This window comes from Podarcis filfolensis (assembly GCF_964270895.1).
Source record: "Podarcis filfolensis genome assembly, chromosome: 13".
Taxonomy (NCBI): Eukaryota; Metazoa; Chordata; class Lepidosauria; order Squamata; family Lacertidae; genus Podarcis; species Podarcis filfolensis.
This window is the reverse complement of record NC_139615.1, coordinates 36,871,738-36,894,536: the sequence shown is the minus strand read 5'-3', so window position 1 is coordinate 36,894,536 and position 22,799 is coordinate 36,871,738. Positions and strand designations below refer to the sequence as shown.

Below are 22,799 nucleotides of genomic sequence, written 5' to 3'. Positions count from 1 at the left end.
CCTTAGGGGGCTAATAAATTAAAGGCTATATCGGAAAGCAGGATCTTTGGTCAATGGCAGAGCACGGGTAAGGAAAGACAAACGAACCTCACGGGGCAGGAAATTCCACACGCTGGAGGTCACCACAGAAAAGGTCCTGCTGTGTGGCCTTACTTACCACACTTCAGAAGTTACAAGGGTTGCATATAGAAATATGTTCCTAATTCAAGAACCTCAGAGGACAGGCAAGTTCATATGGGAGGTGGTAATCCTTTGCCAATTGAATTCCTAATCTATTTAGGACTATAAGGAGCACATATAGGGCTTTAATGGTGTGGTAAACAGAGACATTACTAAGTATTTAAAGGAAGCAGGGCACAAACGCATGACTCAAATCTGCATGAAATTTGCATAAGATGGCAGGTGGTTGGGATCGAGACTTTCCAACGTCAGTTTAGGCACACATTGGGTTGGATCTAGATTAATGTGTGGTACTTAAGAGCAGACCTACTGAAATAAATGGGATGACTTTAAGACAACTAAGTTCAGTCTTACTGATTTCAGTGGGTATATATTGAGTATAACCGCCGCCCCCCTTTACCTGGGAGTAGGCCCTATTGAATTCAATAGGATTTACTTCTCATCAGGCATGGTTAGGATTGTGCTGTAAGTCTACACTCAAATCCTTCAGTGTTTTAAGTTTATAATTTGGCAACGTCCTTTAACATTCCAGCCTTAAATCCAGTTCTCCCTATTTCTGCAGCAATTTGCGGTTTTTAAATCCTCACAAAAATTCTTCAGCATTTCAGTTTGAATTTCTCCTAATAAACACATTTACATGTACCCCCCTTTTTTTGCAAGCCATTTCTCCTAATTCTTGTATACTATTTTCATGGCTATAATAACTTTCATGCACACTTTCACCTAACATGTGCGTTTTGTAAACTGTGGTAGGAGAATCGCATTGCAAAATATGGCTAAGTACGAATTCCGAAGGATGGCTGCGCGTCAGTTCTTATTTGGTTTCGGAAACTGCAAATTTGACAGATCCACCTCTAAATGTCAATGGAATCAAGTTTCTCCCCTCCTCCTAATTCCTAGTGACTTGGAGCAACAAGCACATCTAGCCCACGGACATCTTCTCAGTCTGGCTCTCCAAGAACCTTTGGAACAGTGAAACTCTTGTATGTTCTGCCTCTGCAGGCTCCCTTTATAAGGCAGCAAGGCCCAGGGGACCGGGTAGGGACATTGAGGGAGCTCAGGGTTCACAGCTCAAGAAATACAACTTGACTCACGGACAATCTCTCGGATAGTGACCGGTTGCGCAAGAGTGGCTGGTAAACTCTTGCCAGCGATGTTGACTGCAATGACCCGGAACAAAAGCTTCTCCCCTGTAGGAAGTCCCTTAGCGGTGTAGCCACAGCGTTCGACCAGCTCTGTGTTGGCAGCTACCCATTCGTCGGCTGGGAGCGGAGAACACAAGGTTAGAGGGTAAAAGGTGTTGGATGACAGGAGTGAGCCAGCAATAAATCACACTGTGAAAGTTGGAGTTAACTCTTTATTAGCAAAAAGAAACAGCATGTGCACAGGAGTGCCAGGCCTAATAAGCCCAGCAACTCATCTATGGTAGGTCTTGCCTCCACGAAGCAGTTGCTGAGATTGAAGGTCCTTCCCTCCCCACAGCTCTCTAAGTCCCCTTCTTTTCAGGGCTTTCTGAGACTGTGCCTATGTGAAGCTAACCTATCCTCCACCCTTTTCATGCCTCTCCTGGTTCTGGGAGACAAGTGAGGAGGGGATATTGTAACAGCAGGAAGCGAAAATACCCATGTCTCTTCACCAGCCAGAGTCATCTCTGCCTCTTGGCCTCCCTCTGATTCTGGAATTCTCTCTCTGCTACAGACTCTGCCAACTCATTGAGCCCTGTTGCCCCTTCAGCTTCAGACACCTCCTCCACCCAGTCTTCTCCCTCTGACCACCTCAACATCATCCCACCACCAACCCCCAGGCTCTGAGTCCTTTCCACTGCCGAACAGCTCTTCCTGACGTTTAGCTGGAACCTCCTTTCTTGTAACTTGAAACCATTGATTCGGGTCCTACCGTCCAGAGTAGCAGAAAAGAAGCCCGGTCCATCTTCCATGTGACCGCCCTTTAGATATCTGAAGATGGCTACCATATCTCCTCTCTGTCTTCTCTTATCCAGGCCAAACATAACCCTACTCCCTCAACCATTCCTCAATAGGCTCGGTTTCCAGACCCTTGACCCCCTGATACTCACTTCCTTCCTTGCACCACTCAATGAGGTAGCCATCAATACCCCCTGCACCAATCCGGTCTGGAGCACGCCACTTCAAAGTGGCCGTGGTGTCTGTTACATCCTCCAGGGTGAGGTGGAGTGGCTCGCTAGTGGGGGCTGAAGGAGGAGGGAGGAAGCAGAAGAGCAATTACACATATGCACAAACATAACATTGGTCTCTCATCTACACTGACAAATCCACAACTTCCAGTTGGTCTCGAATGCCAAGAGCCTGCCATTTTGTACCATTTGTCAATGCCTTCTCCTTCTCCTTCTTCTTTTTAAAATGTAGTACAAACACCAACAACTGGGAAACACTGGCCTGCAAGCGCTCCAACTGGAGAACAGCCTTTACCAAAGGCGTCATGGGCTTTGAAGACACTCAAACTCAGGATGAAAGTGAGAAACGTGCTAAGAGGAAGGCACGCTTGGCAAATCCACACCGTGATCAACTCCTGCCCAGAAACCAATGTCCCCACTGTGGAAGGACGTGTGGATCCAGAATTGGCCTCCACAGTCACTTACGGACTCATTGTTAAAACCGTGTTTATGGAAGACAATCTTACTCAGCTACAAGAAGAAGAAGGAGAAGAAGGAAATTATACTCCCCTAGTTTTCAAAGATACTCATGGCATCATACAATGCAAAGGGCAAAATGATAATAAAATATATCAGGGGGGTTATTATTAATATTTTATTGAAAAGTTTTCAGTTATAAAGAAATAAAGTGATACAAAAGACGGGGAGGAAAGAAAAAGTCACAAAAATGTGTAGAGAAAAAATATGTGAATAGATACCAAAAAATACCCTAACCCCATACATTTGTTTATAAATCTGATATTATTAGCCTAATACATATGTAAATATTAATATTAAAATATAGAGCAATCCCTTGAAAAATCACCAATATTGACATCAAAACCAGGTCCCTACAATGAAATCAAGAACAGCCAGTGAAATTAAGGCATCAAATAATTACCAGCAGAAAAGAGAACAGCCAGGTAAAAGTACGGTATTTTGGAACAACCATGTTTTTACTAGCTGCTTCAAGCAATGCTGGGGGAGGGCCTAGCGCACCTCACTTGGCAAGGCACTGAACAGGCAGGGTGCCACAACTAAAAAGACCCTGGCCCTGGTTACCGCCAGCTGGGGTGAAACAATCTGCCAATTACAGTTCTCTCAATTTCTCATTTTCCCCAATCATAAATTCGGTTATCCCGCACACTTTATCATTACTCCACGGCCTCCACATTTCATACTCTTGTCTCTTTCCATCGTCTTGATCAATAGCACCCTCCCCCATAAACACACAAAATTTACTCACCGATAGGCATGAAAGGTTTGGTATTCAGGCTGGGCTGAGAGACTCCGATTGCGTTGACGGCAAAGACTCGCATCTCATACAGCACCCCCTCAATCATCTTGGTGGACTCATAGGTTGTCTCGGTGAAAACGTCGAAATTCAGCTTCATCCAACGCATGCTTCCTTTCTTCTTGCGCTCTATCAGGTATCCTGAGGCAGAAAGGGGGAAAATGAGGTCAACGGAAGGAGATAGCAGCTCTCCAGAGATTGTCCACAGAATTGAAGATGGCAGATCCCCAAGGACGTGCTCTACGGGGAGCTGGCTTCAGGCACCAGGAACCAGGCCAACTCTTGAGTTACAAAGGTGTCTGCAGACATGAAGGCTGGCAACATCAACCCCATCATTCTTGAGGGTGACCACAGTGTCTGGAGATACGTAAGCAGCCAGGTTGGGCATCCACAGCAGTGACCAAAGGAGGAATGACCGCTGGGAGGAACACAGAGAAAAGAAACGCCATGGTGCATCTGCAGCAGCACAACCGGACGCCTTTATCTGCCCCAGCCGCAACAAAACATGTCTCTCCCATATCAATCTCTACAGCAGACACTGCAACCTTCCAACAGTTTGACTTCACCACCGAAGATGCACTCCTCCGTCGTTTCCCTGCCAACAACAACTGTCCCCACAGACAAGGGATCCCCAGTGATCCAGCTTTGCTATGGGCACATAGCTGGCAACTGTTCCCTTTTTTTAAGGGAAATTCCCTTATTCTGAATGGGATTCCTCGCAAGAAAAGGGAAAAGTTGACACCTATGCATGGGTAGGCAAATTAAGGCCCGAGGGATGGATTCGGCCCAATCGCCTTCTAAATCCAGCCCACTGACAGTCTGGGAATCAGCGTGTTTTTACATGAGTAGAATGTGTGCTTTTATTTAAAATGCATCTCTGGGTTATTTGTGGGGCATAGGAATTCGTTCATTTCCCCCCCCAAAAAATATAGTCCGGCCCCCCACAAGGTCTAAGGGACAGTGGACCAGCCCACGGTGGAAAAAGTTTGCTGACCCCTGAGCTATGCCTTCGCAGGTAAGATTCAGAAGAACTTTATGCTACTGAGAAGAACTATACAAGGCAATAGAGTTGTGAAATCGACTGGGCCAATATCTCTCCTAAGGGTGAAAGAACCCAAACTAAAAATACAAATGCTTTTGAATAGGCACGTGCAAGAGTGATTGATGGAGGAGGACACACACCCATTAAAAAAAATGATTTTGAAAAGAAGGGATATGTTCTTGTAATCTGTGATGATGCACACACCCATTTCAAAGGTATAATAATAATAATAATAATAATAATAATAATAATAGGTATGGGCACTCATCTGAATAAGAGGGATATGCACATATCCTGAACACACAGAAACACATAATAATAATAATAATAATAATAATAATAATAATAATAATATGACCTGACCAATGGAGAGCGAGGGTTTGTTACTCCCCAACCAGGCATGTGAAGGGCATAAATGTTTGTTTATTATTATAGCCACAGTATCATAGCAATATGCACAATTTGTACGCCGCCCTACACCCCCAGGTCTCTTACCAGTCACAGGCATGCCGCCGTCGTATTTGGGCACATCCCACACCAAAATGGCCCAGTCCTCTCCCACCGAAGTGATGCGCACGGATTCCGGAGGATCGGGGACATCTGCCAAAGACACGGAGCAATGGGAGTAAGATGGGAGCAGTGGGACGGCAGGCCAGCCAGGACTAAAAGACTTGCCCCGCAATTGCAGCCAGCCAGGTTACTCACCCACCACCTTGATATTGAGGGTCGCTATGTCCTCCCCCACCGGATTGGTCACCTTGATGGTGTAGCTCCCTTCATCTGAGCGCTCGGCACTCTCTATCACGAAACTGCTCAGCTCGTTCCTCTCCTCAATACGGACCCGGCCTTCCTTCTCCGCAAAGACCTGAGGAGCATGGGAGAGCAGGCAAAGATGAGTCAAGCAGAGAAGTACGCATAACCTCCAATGGAAATAGGGACATCCTAAATAGTAGTAGTAGTAGTAGTAGTAGTAGTAAAAATAAAAAATATATTTTTGACAATCATTTTTATTAATTTTCAATTACAATAATCCAATGGTTGCCTCATTATAACAACACCAAATCACAATGCAATTACAGTGGTACCTGTGGTTACATATGCTTCAGGTTACATACGCTTCAGGTTACAGACTCCGCTAACCCAGAAATAGTACCTCGGGTTAAGAACTTTGCTTCAGGATGAGAACAGAAACCGTGCGGCGGCAGCAGCAGGAGGCCCCATTAGCTAAAGTGGTGCTTCAGGTTAAGAACAGTTTCAGGTTAAGAACGGACCTCCGGAATGAATTAAGTACTTAACCCGAGGTACCACTGTACTAATCCCAAACATTCATATGCCAAATTTTATAATTTAGGTGGCCTCCCACGTGCCAGAATTGATGGTTTGATAATTTACTTTGTTTCTGCATTCCAAGATCTTATTCCTCTCGATTCCATTCCATTCAAAATAACAATCCCTTATATAACAACTGCCATATTAAGGACATCCATTCCTCTTGACACATTAAACGATTTATAAACTTATAGGTGAAGCGGTAGCCTTATTCCTCCTATGTGTGACAATTATTCTGTCTGTGGTGTTCCTTCCTGTCCTTGTAAAATGTTATGTCTATCTTTTTAAAGCCAATACTTCCATCATGCCTTGGGCGGAGCTAATATCCCTAATAATAATAATACCCTTGCCCACCTGACTGGGTTGCCCCAGCCACTCTGAGCGGCTTCCAACTTAGAGAAAAACAGAATAAAACATTGGAGGTTGTGCCCTCTCCTTTTTTGGAGGTTTTTAAGCATAGGCTGAATGGCCATCTGTCATGGATGCTTTAGTTGAGATTCCTGTATCGCAGAGGGTTGGGCTAGAGGGCCCTTGGGAAACTTCCAACTTCCCAATTCTATGATTAAACATTTAAAAAACAGGGCTGATTTCAGATTTCTTCTAAAGATTGTGTAGTTACTTAACTCCTTGGCTCAGTGGGTCTATACCCTACAACATTTCTCCAATGAAAATAGGAACATCCTAAGGAAAAGCAGGACACTCTGGGATCATGGGCTCAAGGTGGGGGCAGGGGAGCAGCTGCCCCCCCACCAAATAAAACAATAGAACTAACTGACCAATCGCATCAGTTCTGCCCGCCCCCCAACAGAAGTCCTGCCTGCCCCTCCGTAACAAAAATCCTAGCTACGTCCACGTCTGGGATCAAATCAGAAACAGGGATGGCTTCTGTAAATCCGGGACTGTCCCTGGAAAATAGGGACAACTGGAGGGTCTGAATAAGCTGCACAGTGCAGAGTTGATACAGTGGTTTACAACCTTGGTTTACAACCATAATCCGTTCCGGAGGTCCGGTTGTAAACCAAAACAGGTTGTAACCCAAGGCGCATTTTCGCCAATGGGGCCTTCCCAAAAAAGTGGGTTGTAATCCCCCCCCCCCCAAATGGGTTGGAATCCAAAAAAAGGGACACACACTTCCGGGTTTGACGTGGTTGTAATCCAGAATGATTGTAAACCAAGGTACCACTGTATATGTATATAATGTCAAAAGCAGAAACAAATCTCGAGCTCTCATGATGGCGCAAACCGGGTTCTGAAACGTGCTCTTCCGAAAAAGAGGTTGGATCCAGACTAAGTTAGCTGAGATCAATGGAGGGGGGGGGAAATCAGTCCTGGTTTAAATGTGAAAATGAGCCAAGGCCCATCGATTTCACTGAGTACTAAGGCTGCAGTCTACCCAGAAGTAAGTTCCATTGAATGGGGTGTGCAATTCCACAGGATTTAGTGAGTCACGGTGGTTAGGTTTGTACTGTTAGTGCAACTAGCAAGGCACTAAGACGCAGTGGTGTGGCTGCTCCTTAAAAAGGCCACCCTGGACCCAATGCTATGCAATTACTAGAATTTTTCTGGTAGGGGTTAAAATGTTCTTCTAAGTATTCTTGCCTGACAGCCACAGCTGACTTCTGCTTTGGTGCTGTTTAAACCAGAGGTTCCCAAAGTGAGCAATACCGTCCCCTACGGAGCAGAGGGGTCACCTAGTGGGGTGCCAAGGGGCAAGGGGGCACCAGAGGTGTAAAAGACTTCGAAAAGCTGATATCACTGGATGAAGTCCATCATTTTTGCTGAAGGAATTGAGCTATATTGTTTTATCTGGATTCTAAAAAAATGTGCTATTAATCGTTACTGTTTTGAATCTCATTGTATCTTTAGTTGTGCAAACCACTACAGTGGTACCTCGGGTTAAGAATTTAATTCATTTTGGAGGTCTGTTCTTAACCAGAAACTGTTCTTAACCTGAGGTACCACTTTAACTAATGGGGCCTCCTGCTGCCGCCGCCGCATGATTTCTGTTCTTATCCTGAGGTAAAGTTCTTAATCCGAGGTACTATTTCTGGGTTAGCCGAGTCTGTAACCTGAAGTGTCTATAACCTGAAGCGTCTGTAACCCAAGGTACCACTGTATTCCAAAGAATGTTTTTTATAGAATAGGGGCACTGGGGATGAGTATATGAAACCAAGGGGGCAGGACCCCCACAAAAGTTTGGAAGGGGGCAGTGGGGAAACATCGCAAAACAACTAATGATGTGGAACACCATGCGGACACAGGACAGTCCAGTTTCAATCCGCCACTAATTCACTAGGATTGCGTCAATGTTGTTGCTGGCATCCGTCTGCCTTGGGAGACATTGAAGGGGTGCCCCTCTGAGGCTGAAGTCAAAGTGTTGAAAGGTTGCCTCAAAGACATGCTATAGAATACCTGCTTAAAAAGTAAGTAGTAAGTGTGCAAGTAGGACTAGACAAGTTCTTTTGCAGCCAGCTTAGGAGATTTCAGAGCTCCATCTGGGATGCAGGCTGAGACCCTACCTGCCCGCAGACTGTCTCGCCAGAGTGGTGCATGCTCTAGTTATCTCCCGCTTGGACTACTGCAATGCGCTCTATGTGGGGCTACCTTTGAAGGTGACCCGGAAGCTACAACTAATCCAGAATGCGGCAGCTAGACTGGTGACTGGGAGTGGCCGCCGAGACTACGTAACATCCGTCCTGAAAGATCTACATTGGCTCCCAGTACATTTCCGGGCACAATGCAAAGTGTCGGTGCTGACATTTAAAGCCCTAAACGCCCTCAGCCCAGTATACCTGAAGAAGCGCCTCCACCCCCATCATTCAGCCCAGACACTGAGGTCCAGCACCAAGGGCCTTCTGGTGGTTCCCTCACTGCGAGAAGTGAGGTTACAGGGAACCAGGCAGAGGGCCTTCTCAGTAGTGGTGCCCGCCCTGTGGAACGCCCTCCCATCCGATGTCAAGGAAATAAGCAACTATCTGACTTTTAGAAGACATCTGAAGGTAGCCCTGTTTAGGGAAGTTTTTAATGTTTGATGTTTTATTGTGTTTTTAATATTCTGTTGGGAGCCGCCCAGAGTGGCTGGGGAAACCCAGCCAGATGGGAGGGGTATAAATAATAAATTATTATTATTATTATTATTACACGGTTTAGGTTCTCCAACCCTGGAGCTGAGGCACTGAGCACAGAATTCACGACATGCTCCCTCCTGCCCCGGCCATGCCTACCTCAGTACCCCTCATCCAGGTGGCCACAGGTGCTGGTTCCCCAGTGATGGACACGTCCAAGCGCAGCTTGTTCCCGGCAACCACCACAAGGGTGTTTTCATTAGTCTTTCCGGAACAATCCAAGTGGATCTTGGGGGGCTCTGGAGAAACCAGAAATGACTTGAGGGGGGAAATGAGACACAACCTCTTCTCCACACCACCACATTTAATACCTTAAATTAAGACCCGCATTTTCCCTACAGCACAGCTATTCACTGCCTGCTGCCCCACAAGGCCACAAACAATTGGAAGTTGCCTTTTATGGGTTTTACTTCTTCGATACATAACTGAATTTTTTTCCTGTGTCGCGCCCCCCCCCCCGGGCTTTCACATCTCTACTCTCTCTTTCTTCATTTTTTAAAATAATTTTTATTAAATTTTCCATTTTAACAATCCAATCAAATGACATTGAATTTTCCAAATTATACAAATACATATCATATAGTCCAAATATTCTGCCAAATTATAAATTTTTATTGGGACTTCCCATGCTTCAAGTTCGGGAGGGGGGGTTCTGATCTCTACTCTCTCTTTCTTAATGGATATTGAAAAAATCCTCCAGCTTCCATACCCACCCACCCTCAAAGGATGGCAGGGCCCATTCACGACTCACCTTGCTTGGGGACATATTCAATCTTGATTTCTAGAGTGGGAAGAGAACAAATGGGGAAAGTGAGAAACAGCCGTGAGTACCTCTGGCCAGTGTGGGATGCTGCAATACCTGCTTCCTCCCTCCCACATTATTTTAGAATTAAAGTGCAGTGGGATTCCACACCAGCAGTGTCCCTGTGAGAAATGGGGACATCAAACAAACTGTGTCAGGATGCTGTCAGCGGCTACTGTCTGTAAAGATTGAAATCAAAAAGGAGAGTAAGAAACTTTTCCTTGTCTTTATACTTTCCCAGGAAAGTATAAAGACAAGGAAAAGTTTATTATCGTCCTTTTTGATTTCAAGCTTTACAGAAGCTATAGAACCCAGCCTCAGGGGCAGAAGAAGGGGGGGCAATCCGCCCCGGGTGTCATCGCTGAGGGGGGTGACATTCGGCACGCCACCCACCCACAACTCCCAAGCCTACGCCAAGCCGTCGGGTGAAGGGGGGGAGCTGTGCCGCCTTGCCTGGCGGCCCTCCCCCCATCGTTCTGACAGCTCAGGGGAGGCTTGGGAGTCGTAGGCGGGTGGCGCGCCATTGACCCCTGCTTCCGGGCTGCTTCCTGGGGAGGGGGGAGCCTCTCCTGAACTGTCAAAAGTAAGAGGGAAGGGAGGAAGGCTGCTGGCAAAACAGCACGGCTCCCTCCCCCTTTGCCCAGGAAGTAGCCCACCATGGGCAGCTCACTCCACCCCCCATGGACGTTTCGCCCCCTGGGATGCTTGCCCCACCTCATGGCCCCGCCTGCAGGTGCCAGAGAAGAAGAAGAAGAGTTAGGATTTGATATCCCGCTTTATCACTACTCAAAGCAGCTAACATTCTCCTTTCCCTTCCGCCCCCACAACAAACACTCCGTGAGGTGAGTGGGGCTGAGAGACTTCAGAGAAGTGTGACTAGCCCAAGGTCACCCAGCAGCTGCATGTGGAGGAGCGGAGACGCGAACCCGGTTCCCCAGATTACAAGTCCACCGCTCTTAACCACTACACCACACTGGCTCCGCCTCTGCCCAGCCTCTTGGATAATGGCGTTGTCCCAAGTCAATCTCCACCCCCCGTCTCTCTCACTTACTCATTTGTCACTTCTATGGGTGCTGAAACATGCCCTCTGTCTTTGAGCTTTTTGCTCTCCTACTTTTAAAGCTCACCTGATTCTGTGAGATGGGGAGTCTGGAATGCTTTCTAATGACTTCCCCAGCTTTTCCCCTCATCTGCCTCTGAGCTGCGACCCCCCGCAAACCCCTGTTGTAAATCTATACTGTCTTCCTCTTCCTCCTCCCTGGAAGGGTCAAGATGGGGAGGCGGTCTCCACCACTCCTTCTCCTCTGCCCAGTCCCTGACAAACGCCTCCTCACAGCGAGGGAAGATCCATAGGGGCTCAAGTCCCTGAGCATATCTTTGAGCAAGAAACATGGGTTCTGCAACAAGCATGGAAACTGGTGTGTTTCACCTCAGGGCAGAACCTCGAGGCCTTTTGTCCAAAGTCCCTCCATACACTGACCCAGGAAGTTGAGCTTGGCGGACAGAGAAAGAGCATATCCATCAGGGACGAAGGTGTAGTCTCCCTCATCCTCTGGCCTCACGTCATCGATGACCAGCTTGTGGAACCTGAGGGGCGAGAGCACGATTAGGGGCAAAGCAGGTGGAAGGATGGAAGAGGCTTCCAATCGCAGTCACTGAGAAACGCCCTGTTCATAGCGGAAAGAGGAAGAAATCCCGACAAAAGGAGAATGGATTTTAAAGTTAATGGACTAGGCGGAGATGGCAAAGCAGACAGCAACAAAAAACCCACCAAGAGATCAAAAAGATGAGAACTTTGTCGAAGAGTGGAGGTTCTTTTTGGGCCGTTTGAGAAAAAACTGTGGCTGAACGAAAACGCAAGCAGGATTTGAATAAAAGGCAAGGGAAGGAGAATAAATAAATGATTGTAATGTAAGTTATAATTCAACAGAAAATAAATGGCAGTTACGGCAGCCGATAAAGGAATACAATGGTACCTTGGTTTAAGAACAGCTTAGTTTATGAACAACTTGGATTAAGAACGCTACAAACTCAGAAGTATGTGTTTTGGTTTGTGAACTTTGCCTTGGAAGCAGAACATGTTGAGTGTGTTCCATTTATAAATTGAGTCCCCCACTGCTATGGGAAAGCACACCTTGGTTTAAGAAGGCTTTGGTTTAATAATGAACTTCCAGAACAGATTAATTATTAATTAATTAATTAATTGAGTGTTTGGGGGGGGGGGAAGGCTCGGTTAATTTCATTGTACACTGATTGTACATTGACAATAAAGGTATTATTATTATTATTATTATTATTATTTTCCCTCTCTCTCAGGAAATCAGAACATTAACAATATTTTCAGCACCTGCTAAAAACATTTCTGTTTAGACAAGCCTACCTGGGTATGTAGAATATTGACATGTGCTTTAATCTGTTTTTTAGCTCATTGTTGATTTTAACTCTTTTTCAAATCTTTTAAGTACAGTATCTGTTTTTACTGGTAATGTTACGGTTTTTATTCTTCTCATAAACCACTTCGAGGTTTGTTTGGTAACAATCAGGCGGTAAATAAATTGTATGAAATAAATAATATTCCAGTGCAATACATTAGACCAGTGATTCCCAAACTCTGGTCTCCCGCTGTTTTTGGACTACAACTCTCATCATCCCTAGCTAGCAGGACCCAGTGGTCAGGGATGATGGGAACTGTAGTCCAAAAACAGCGGGAGACCAGAGTTTGGGAAACATTGCATTAGACCGAGAAGTGATGGCTGGCGCAAGGCCTTCTCATGAGATCTGTGACAGGATTCGAAGCTGGATTTTACAGTCCAAATGTGATACTCTACCCACAATACCACAGAAGAGTCACCTCTGCGTACAAAAGCAAAATGGCGGCCGCCAATGGAGCCGCAGAGTCTGCAACTACCCCACATAACACGCTTGGCCCTCAGAGAACGCTGGCTTCCCTTTAGGCTCACCTGCCCTTGTGAGAGATCGTGATGCGTTTGCTGGGTCGGACCTCAACTCCGTTTTTGTACCATTTGCCGGTAACCTTCTCATCCGACACTTCACACTTGAAGACAGCCTGCTCCGCAGCTTTGACGGTAAGGTCAGCAATGCCCTGAAGAACCTCCAGCTGTTTGTCTGGGTGGCAAAAGAGAAAGAGATGAAGAGGACTGATCCCACAGCATCCCACGTGGGGTTGGAAGCCATCCAAATCTCTTTCGGAGGCTATTTCCCCTCTGGTCCAACCAGTCCTCACAAACCTTCAACTATAAGGTCTGCCTCTGACTGGCCGCCGTTGGTCATGATCATGTAGCGCCCAGCATCCTCCTTGGTGGCTTCGTTGATGATGAGAATGTGCTTTTTGCCATCCTTCTTGAAGCGGTACTTGAACGTCTCTTCACGGGTCAGCTCTACACCATCCTTCGACCTGGAGGCAGAAAGAAAGGAGAGGAGACTAAGATGGAGAGGGGGGAAAGCTGGGAAGACAGCTAGCTGTTTGTTTGTTTGTTTGTTTGAAATGGGATTCTGTCAGGTTTGGTTTCTTTCCATTTCTCATTATTCCAGCCATCATAAGTTCAGTTCACCACAGTTCACCATCAGTTTGCAATTTATTTATTTTTTAAAGGAAAATCACCAGCATTTTAGTGTGCCTTGCTCCATATATATGTTTAATGTCATTATCATCGATATGTGCCTTTCCCCTAACACATGGATAGGCAAACTAAGGCTCGGGGGCCTGATGCGGCCCAATTGCCTTCTCAATCCGGCCCACGGATGGTCCAGGAATCAGCGTGTTTTTACATGAGTAGAATGTGTTTTTATTTAAAATACATCTCTGGGTTGTTTGTGGGGCATAGGAATTCATTCATCCCCCCCCAAAAAAAATATAGTCCAGCCCCCCCACAAGGTTTGAGGGACAGTGGAATGGCCCCCTGCTCAAAAAGTTTGCTGACCCCTGCCCTAACATATACTTTCTCTTTTCTTGTTGGAAAACTGCACCACAAAAAGTCAGAGAAGGGTGAATTTCGAAGGATAGGCTGCTTTTGATTCACATATTGTTTCAGGAACCGAGGCAGGCCTCACATTAAAATGTGAACCGAACTGAATTGCTCTTTTGTCCCTAATAAACATTTAGCTGTCTAGACACGCTAAATGGGAAGGGAAGGAAAAGGGTGGGGGGAATAAGTCTGCCTTGAACATGGAGGGTGGGGCAAAAATCTGCACCAAATTCAGTGTCGTGCTTCTGTGTGTATAGAAAAGCCTGGAAAGGAGGAAGTTTGTCCTGCAACAAAAAAGCTCCTCCAAAGGCACTGCCTCTTGCAGAGAGGCACCTTCAATATATTTTGTGTGCAAACAATAAATCCATTGAAGCATATGATGCTTCCTTTTTTTCTTTTTTTTGTATATAATTTTTATTAAATTTTTGGCTTCACAATTTAAAGTACTCATTTTTTATATCCTTAAGATATCAGTGACTTCCCTTCTTCTCTTTCCATGGTTCATTTTACATATCATAAATCCCTGTATATTTTACAGAAACTATACCTTTGAGCATTCCATTATTATTGCATCCATCAAAACTTGTTTACACAGTTGAATTTCTCTTAATGCTGCCGGCGTTTACAGCTGTACACAGTTATTTCCCATATATTGTGGTACCTCTGGTTACGAACTTAATTTGTTCCGGAGGTCCGTTCTTAACCTGAAACCGTTCTTAACCTGAGATACCACTTTAGCTAATAAACATTTTATAATAATAATAATAATAATAATAATAATAATAATAATAAATAAAAACAACGTTTTCCAATCTTCTCTAAAAGTATGTTCTTCTTGTTCTCTTATTCTATATGTTAAGTCTGCAAGCTGCGCATATTCTGTCAACTTAAGTTGCCATTCTTCTTTGCTTCACGGATTTTCCATTCTGGGGGCTAACATATGATGCTTCCTGATACTGGTGCAAGCATCTAGTCCAGGGCGGTCCAACTTTTCACACTAAGTGGGCCAAAAGAGTACTTCAACACAGAACCCACGGTCAGGTCCAGGAGTGGGGAGTGAAGCCAAAATTTGACACCTCCCCCCAGCCCTCCTGCTGCCTTCTCAAAGCTGGATGTGGGCTTTGGGAAGGAGGCGTGAGGCTCTGGCAGGGTCCTAGAGCCCTCCCACCTCCTTCTCAAATCAGGGAAAACACTAACCAGGCTTTGGGAAGAAGGCAGGAGGACTCTAGAACCCTGTCAGAGCCCTCACACCTCCTTCCTGAAGCCCAACACGTTGCTTTCCTGGCTTTAGGAAGGCAGTGCGAAGGTTTCAAATGTTGCCCAGGGCTGCCCAAAACATCGGACCTGTTGGGAAACTGTGTACGTGCAGCTACTCACACAGAGTCAATTAAGGTTTGGCAGACAGCCAGAAGGCAATCTGAAGGAGTAAGTCTGCCTGGAGATAACAGAGGCATGGAGACCTCTCCCTGATTGGTCAAGCTCTCTCAAAGGAGTGATAATTAATGGCCTACTAACTGGAATGTGTTTGAGTTCAGTAGTTCAGTGTGTCAGTGTAGGAGTTGTGAGTCGTGTCAGAGAGAGCTAGCAAAAGATCCATGTTCTGTTCCTGTAAATAGTCCACTATATATAATAAACATCTAACTGCAAGTTCCTGGTTCCTGCTTCATCTATCCTGTCTGCAGCCAAGTTGCCAATTGCTTCCGTGGATTCTGCGTGTACTCTGCTAGGTCTGGCTAAGGTCCTGCAACTAGTCAGAAAGTTGCGAAACACCAAATAGGTTTTGCCAATAGGACCACCACAATCTAGTCATCTATTGTGACAGACAGCAACTTGCCAGGGCCTTTCACCTTGCCTGACCATTTTAACAGGAGATCTCTGGGATTGAACTCAGGACCCTCTGCAAGCATCGCACGTGTGAGAAGGTTCAAGAGGCAGCGCTACGGAAGCCAGGTCTGGAGTGGGAGGGGGTTGTTCGGATGACTGTCTGTGTGTGTGGTTTGGGAGCTGCACAGCCAGGGAAAAAACAATGCTATCCAGGGTTGTAAAGACTACGGAGAGAATAATTGGGTGCACTCTCCCCACCTTAGATCAAATCTATGCTGCCAGGTGCCATAAGAAAGCGGCAGAGATAGCGCAGGATAGTACGCACCCCGGAAATGATCTCTTTCAGCTTCTGCCTTCTGGAAGAAGGTACAGGGTTATAAAGGCCAGGACTAGCCGCCTGAGAAACAGTTTCTACGCAAATGCAATTCTGGTCCTAAACGCAGCATAAGGGGTCTCTATAGTATAGTGTATTTTAAAATGGGGTTTCAGAGTTTTTAGGGGTTTCTGAATGTTTTATGTAGTTTTGTAGTAGTTTTATGTAGTTTTTCAATTTCATTGTGCTGCACGGGACAATGACAATAAAGATATCGTATATCGTATATATCGTATGACAACGGTCTGGGCAGGGAACATACCATATCACCTGGGCTCCTTCCTCAGACACTTCCACTTCCATCTCCACCTTGTCCCCAACGAAGACTTGCTGGTCATCCAGGGCACCCACAATCAGGACAGGTGGTTCTAGGGACAGACAGACAGAATGGCAAGGGCACAGCTCCAGGGCCAGCATCAGGTGGTCCCAAACAAACCTCTCCAGCATCTCCTCTGGCTACACCCAGCCACCTTGGCATCTTACTAACTCTGCTAAGTTTGTCGTCTGCTGCATTTGCAGCACGAAGTGACCTCTCTGGGGGAATTTGTATATCACTTTCATTGTAAAAAAAACCTCTAAGTTGTGTGTCTGTGTGGTTGGTATTATTTTTGCTGGCATCCATCCTTCTCGAGAGACAGTGGAATGCACCTGGAGAATCACAGCACCAGCTGTGGCTGCAGACACCGGTATGGTTGATGGTATCAAAAGCTGCTGAGAAGTGTACAGGAACCCACATGTTTGTATGTTCTCTGTCCATCTCTCAGCACAAGATGTGCAGGGGTTGTCGGTATCTGTCTGTATCGAGAGAAAATGGACTGTGCCTCTGGGAGCAAAGTCAAACTGCTGAGCTAGCAACACCCAAGGGGCACAAGCCTGGGCAGGGTGTATGGAGGTCCTGGGCTGCCCAGAAGACAACACCCCCTCTCTCGGCCTCGCTGATGTGGTCCAAAGGGAGCAATATGCTTGGCACCAGCTTGGCTGCAGGAATTGCAGGAAGGAGGCATACGAGGCACCGTCTTAGGGACTCGTGTAGAGTTTACTCCTTAAACTTCTCTTCTCCCAAAGATGTCCCACAAGGCAGTGGGTATGGATTGTTCCTCAAGGTTTATTCCCAAAGCCTTCCTCCTGAACGGAGGTTCAGGATCAGTGTTTTCCTTCTCCTAGATGCGCTACCTTCCCAGTTGGACGACCCCAATCTGCCCCTCATTCGCCTCCACAGCTCCTGCAGAAACCACCTTCTTGACTGTTGAATCCGGTCTCACCCACTCAATCCATGGGAGTCTGTCTTTGCATGCAGAGGGACTCCCTAACTCATGGAGGGTTTGGAATAATCCATCCGCTCACCCTCACCTGGTTTAGCCGGCCAGTCGAAGCCATTCCCGGGATGTGGCTGCTGTCGCTGGCAGCTTCTCAGAGCCACAGATGAGAGCCGAAAGCAGGGGCAGAGAGGGGACCATCGGTCGACGAACTACCCAGAAGGAGCGCAACATGTCCCCCAACCGAGATACTGTCCCTCCCTTTACAAACACACACACTCTCTCTCTCTTCTTCCATCACCCTCACCTTTAACAAAGACCTCCGTGAAGCACCTCTCTTCTCCGCAAACGCATTCATAGGCTGCGTCATCAGCCAACGTGGTCTTAGTGATGGTCAGGATGCGTTTCTTGCCCACGTTCTCAAAGATATATCTGCCCACGGAGAAGAGACGCCACGTCACAACTGAGAAAGACTAATCCAGAGTCCGTCTGTCTATCCGTCCGTCCGTCTCAGCAGCTGTTTTCCCATTTTTCCCACCCAACAGAACCCAACTCTGCTTTTAGAGGATGCCAAGAGGCCCCCTTGGCTATCCATCCACATTCAGACTCACTTTCCACTGGGCTTGATCACTTGGCCGTTCTTCATCCATTTGATAACAAGGTCTGGGTCGCTCAGCTCCACATACATCTTGATCTTGTGCCCTTTGTCAACCTGGTAGGCTGGGTCCAGTTTTTTGATAAAGGCTGCAAAAGAGACGGGGAGAGGACTACTAAAAACGCCTTTGGGGCCCCAGCCTGCTTCCTACTTCCTTGCTGCAGTCATGAGGTTTCTGCTCCAAGTACAGCCTCTTCCTGTCCTGAGAGCTAAAGATCTCCACTTCCACCTCAGGGGGAATTTCTGCGCTCCTGTCACTAAGGTGCACGGATCACAGCAGCCAGCTGGCATATTGCTTCCATCACTTCAGCACAGAACGCCACCTTGATCTCCTTAGGAGAAAGGCGGGATAGAAACACGGCGAGAAAAGGGGAAATGGATGGAAACCGCAGGAAGGGAACGGTACCTGAAAAGGGAGTTGGGTTCAAATCCCCTCTCAGCCAGGAAGCTCACTGGACGACTCTGTGGGCCAGTCGCCGTCTCTCAGCCTAAACTACCTCACAGGGTTGTTGAGGGGACAAAATGGAGGGGTGAGGGGAAGAATTGTGCATGTTGCCTTGAGCTCTTTGGAGAAAAGGCCCAGTATAAACATAATGCACATATAAAAAGGAAGGAAGGAAGGAAGGAAGGAAGGAAGGAAGGAAGGAAGGAAGGAAGGAAAGGGTGGGCGCCATTTTTATTCTAAGAGAGGTGTTTTGGCCCCTCTTTTTCTAGAAAAACAGCACTGAGGGGGTACTGGATGGCACTGTGCTGAAGGACCCCCTCAATCCTAGAGCCATCTCCCTCCACCACACACACATACAGCACCACAGATAGTCAATGTAGATGTGGCCTCCTCCCTAAATTTCCCAGAAGGTCTGATATGGGGTCCAGGCCCACCACCCATTCCTAAGATACCCTGCTCCCAACCAGTGACCTCAGGAGACTTGGCTCCCAGGCCAAAAGGCAGAGAGTCCAGGCATTCTGACTGACCTTCGCTCTTCTTGACTTCCACTTTGGCTTTCTTTAGCCTCTTCAGCATGCCACGGAGGTCAGTAATGCCATACTCAAAGGCAATGCGCTCATACTCGCTCTTCTTGGTCACGCCTTTAAGCAGCTCCCAGATCTCTGGCGGGATCCCCAAATCGTCGTCGTCGTCCTTCTTCTTCTTCTTCTTCTCTTCTTCCAGCTGCTGCTGGCCCTCTCTGCACAGAGAAGGAGGAAGGACCTTCTGAGGTGTAGCTTCCCATGGGACCATCGTTCAACCCCTGCACCCCGCTCACAATGGGTGACGTGGATAAGGGACTACAGTGCATTCACAGTCGTGTGCTCCTCAACCTCATACCCGTGCATCTCTCACGGGGAATTAATTCTGAGTCCATCCCAGCCTCTCAAGCTACCACAAAGTGCATGTTGACAAGAACTTCTAAGAAATTGCAAGGAACAAGATGAAATGGTGGAAGAAGCACAATTTAGGCCTGAAATTATTCCCCTGGTAGGTATGGACATCTCTTCCACATGGAACTTTGGGGGTGGGGTGGAAGCTGGACAAAGCATGGAATTGGGGGGAGGGCAGAGGAAGTGGGAGACTCTCCCCTAACGTTTAAAGTTGCTGTCCTCAGCCTCTGATTGGCTTCTAACCTGCCCTTCTCCAATGCCAGCCACCTATTACAAAAAGTTAATCTCCTGTCCCTTTGCACCTGGACTCCTGCCTGTCGTTATAAGCTGCTTTGCTTTCTGCCCACTCTTGATCATTTTTTACCACAGCATCGGCCTAGTGGATTCCCCCATGACCAAATTCGGTTTCTAGACTTCATCCTACACCTACAAGGGTTTCCAAGCAGGTGTGTTTTTTTTAAAAAAAGTAAAGTACCCCTGGACGGTTAAGTCCAGTGAAAGGCGACTCTGGGGTTGCAGCGCTCATCTCGCTTTCATGCCGAGGGAGCCGGCATCTGTCTGCAGACAGCTTTCCGGGTCATGAGGCCAGCATGTCTAAACCGCTTCTGGCGCAACGGGACACCATGACGGAAACCAGAGCGCACGGAAATGCCGTTTACCTTCCCACCGCAGCGGTACCTATTTATCTACTTGCACTGGCGTGTTTTCGAACTGCTAGGTTGGCAGGAGCTGGGACAGAGGAACAGGAGCTCCCTCCGTTGCAGGGATTCGAACCGACAACAGTTTTTCTAAAATTGGCTAACAAGAAATGCAATAATTGCTTGTGCTCTGAAATGGAAGCCGCTGAGGAGCAATGTTTCATTTGCCCAAGCATGCCTTGTAAATTATTTTCAACCCTTGCCCAACCGTTTCCCTTGTGTCTCCTGTGTTATGCACTAAGCTGGTGGGTAGGACTGCTGTTTCCCCACCTCTTAAGGCACTCCATCCTCTGACGGCCACCAACTGGGATGGCTTCAAAAGATTTGACCAATTCATGCAGATGAGGCTATCAACAGCGACCAGCTATGACTTGCTGGGGTGCACTAATTGGGAGAGTTGCTCTTGCGCTGAGGTCCTGCTCGCAGGTTTCTAATGGACATGGATACTGGGCCTTTGGTCTGATCTAGGAGGACTCGTATTGTGTTCTTATTCTCCATTCTTCACCTACCTCTTCTTCAGCAACCCGCTGAAGTCCAGCTCTCCAGCAGTATCGTCTTTGCCGCCTTCCCCTCTGCAAGGAGAAGAAGGGGGGAGATATAACCCCAGAGCAGCACCCATTGAACTGGCTCAGCCTCCCGAGCAGCAGATGTTTGCAGCGTGTAAGGGAGCTGTGCATATCAAGGCACAGCCTAAGAATCTGTGCTCTAACCAGCGACACTTACGTCCTTTTGAAAGCCTGCAGCACGCCGCCGCTTTCCTCTGTCCTTGGTGCTGGAAGAGAAGAAAACAGACTTCTAAAACTGGTATCTTGAATCTAGTTGGCTCTTCCCTTGAAAGGGTGTCTCAGCTTAATCTGACCTTCGCCAAGCTGGTGCCCTCCATGTGTTTTGGACTACAATTCCCACCAGTCCATTTTGGACTGCAACTCCCATGAGTCCAACGTGACCCTAATGGCTGGGGCTGATGGGAGTTGTAGGCCAAAATACCTGGAGGGCGCCATCTTGGTTAAGGCCAGATTAATACCTTAGCAAGCCACATGCAGAAAGGGAGCTTAGCCACCCACAAATACCTCCTTCCCCAGGGCGCCTCAGTATCATTGTGCTGTGTGGGATCCAGAGAGTCTTTATTCAGCTGGTGCGGTGAACAAAAGCTTGTCCCTCCATGGATCTTTTCAGGTGCCACGGAAACTCTGGGCTGTCGTGATTCATTCTGCCATTTTTACTGTTTTGCACACATTATTCTACTCTTGTTACTCAGAGTAGGTACAGTACTCAGGTGAGGTACAGTAAAAAATGTAAAAGTGATTAGGGAATTACAATAAACTCATGCCACTGCAGAGCTCTGCACATTTTTAAAAGGCAGGAATCATATTTTGGAAAAATAGTGATGATGATAATTGTTTGTTTGTTTATACCCCACCCATCTAGCTGGGTTTCCCCAGCCACTCTCGCCGGCTCCCAACAGAATATTAAAAACACAATAAGACATCAAAAATTAAAAACTTCCCTAAACAGGGCTGCCTTCAGATATCTTCTAAAAGTCAAATAGTTGCTTATTTCCTTGACATCGGATGGGAGGGCATTCCCCAGGGTAGGCGCCACTACCGAGAAAGCCCCTCTGCCTGGTTCCCTGTAACTTCACTTCTCACAGGGAGGGAACCGCCAGAAGGCCCTCAGAGCTGGACCTCAGTGTCCGGGTTGAACAATGGAGGTGGAGATGCTCCTTCCGGTATACTGGGCCGAGGCCGTTTAGGGCTTTAAAGGTCAGCACCAACACTTTGAATTGTGCTCGGAAATGAACTGGGAGCCAATGTAGATCTTTCAGGACCAGTCTTGGGCCTTGGATAGATTTCTCAGACTACAAGTACATCAGGGACAAGGATACCTCTACTACCTGTCAGCTGCCATGAGCCCTTGGGACAGGGGGAATAGACTAGGAATCCAAATAGACAAATAAAAGAAATAAATATCCAGGGGAAGGGAGTTCCAGAGGTGGAAAGCAGGCAGCAAGAATGCCGCTCAGTGTGTTCTTGTGGTTCAGATTTCACAGGTGACGGGTTCACACTCACAAGACCACAAGGAAGGATGTTGCCTCCAAAGGATAAGGCTATTTAAGGAGCAATATTATATACGATAAGCTGGCAGGAAGCAGGAATGGGGTGACTGCTGGCTGAACCAGGCTCAGCCTGGCAGAGGGGAAGTAAACCTTCAAAACAGTATTTGCCAGCATAACTTATGCCAGGTTCCCAGGTCACACCCCTAGAATGCCCCCTTTTCAAGACGTATGCCAGTTTAAGATCCGCTGGGCTCAGTTCAGCCAGCTGGGTCCCTGTGTACATGCAGCTTAGCTGATTATGGTGTGGCCCAGTTGTGCTGGATCCTAACCCCACTTGCTCTAGGATGACTCCTTTAGCGTTTACTAAGTTAGGGCTCCTGGTGGTACCTTCCACGTCGATGTTGAAGGTGCAGCTGTCAAACTTGTCCTTGGCTGCCACCTCAAAGCGATAGTCCCCTCGGTCTCCGATTACCACTTTGCCAATTTTTAGCTCATAGGTGTAAACCTTCGGGAGCAAGCAAAGAATAAGCAGGAGGATTAAGGTTCGTTAGTGGCGACCATTTCCGCCGTAGCCTTTTGAGGATGATCCGGACAAAGCCTGGCATGCCTCAATCTCAATTAACAGAGAATTC

At 47.1% G+C, this 22,799-nt stretch overlaps 1 protein-coding gene across 4 annotated transcripts in view; it reads right to left on the bottom strand.

The window, feature by feature from the left end:
- Positions 1 to 22,799, bottom strand: part of MYBPC2 (myosin binding protein C2) — a 70,730-nt gene that overhangs the window by 15,614 nt on the left and 32,317 nt on the right. For all 4 annotated transcript variants that reach the window (XM_083582486.1, XM_083582487.1, XM_083582488.1 and 1 more), the window contains exons 6-22: positions 22,555 to 22,672; positions 20,835 to 20,883; positions 20,621 to 20,683; positions 19,009 to 19,220; positions 17,993 to 18,125; positions 17,689 to 17,813; positions 16,388 to 16,493; positions 13,191 to 13,357; positions 12,903 to 13,068; positions 11,423 to 11,529; positions 9,892 to 9,921; positions 9,240 to 9,379; positions 5,392 to 5,551; positions 5,182 to 5,286; positions 3,597 to 3,785; positions 2,255 to 2,389; positions 1,275 to 1,442 (exon numbers count right to left, since the gene is read on the bottom strand). In XM_083582486.1, coding sequence (XP_083438612.1) covers positions 1,275 to 1,442; positions 2,255 to 2,389; positions 3,597 to 3,785; positions 5,182 to 5,286; positions 5,392 to 5,551; positions 9,240 to 9,379; positions 9,892 to 9,921; positions 11,423 to 11,529; positions 12,903 to 13,068; positions 13,191 to 13,357; positions 16,388 to 16,493; positions 17,689 to 17,813; positions 17,993 to 18,125; positions 19,009 to 19,220; positions 20,621 to 20,683; positions 20,835 to 20,883; positions 22,555 to 22,672 — 2,173 coding nt within the window. The remainder of the gene's footprint in view (positions 1 to 1,274; positions 1,443 to 2,254; positions 2,390 to 3,596; positions 3,786 to 5,181; positions 5,287 to 5,391; positions 5,552 to 9,239; positions 9,380 to 9,891; positions 9,922 to 11,422; positions 11,530 to 12,902; positions 13,069 to 13,190; positions 13,358 to 16,387; positions 16,494 to 17,688; positions 17,814 to 17,992; positions 18,126 to 19,008; positions 19,221 to 20,620; positions 20,684 to 20,834; positions 20,884 to 22,554; positions 22,673 to 22,799) is intronic.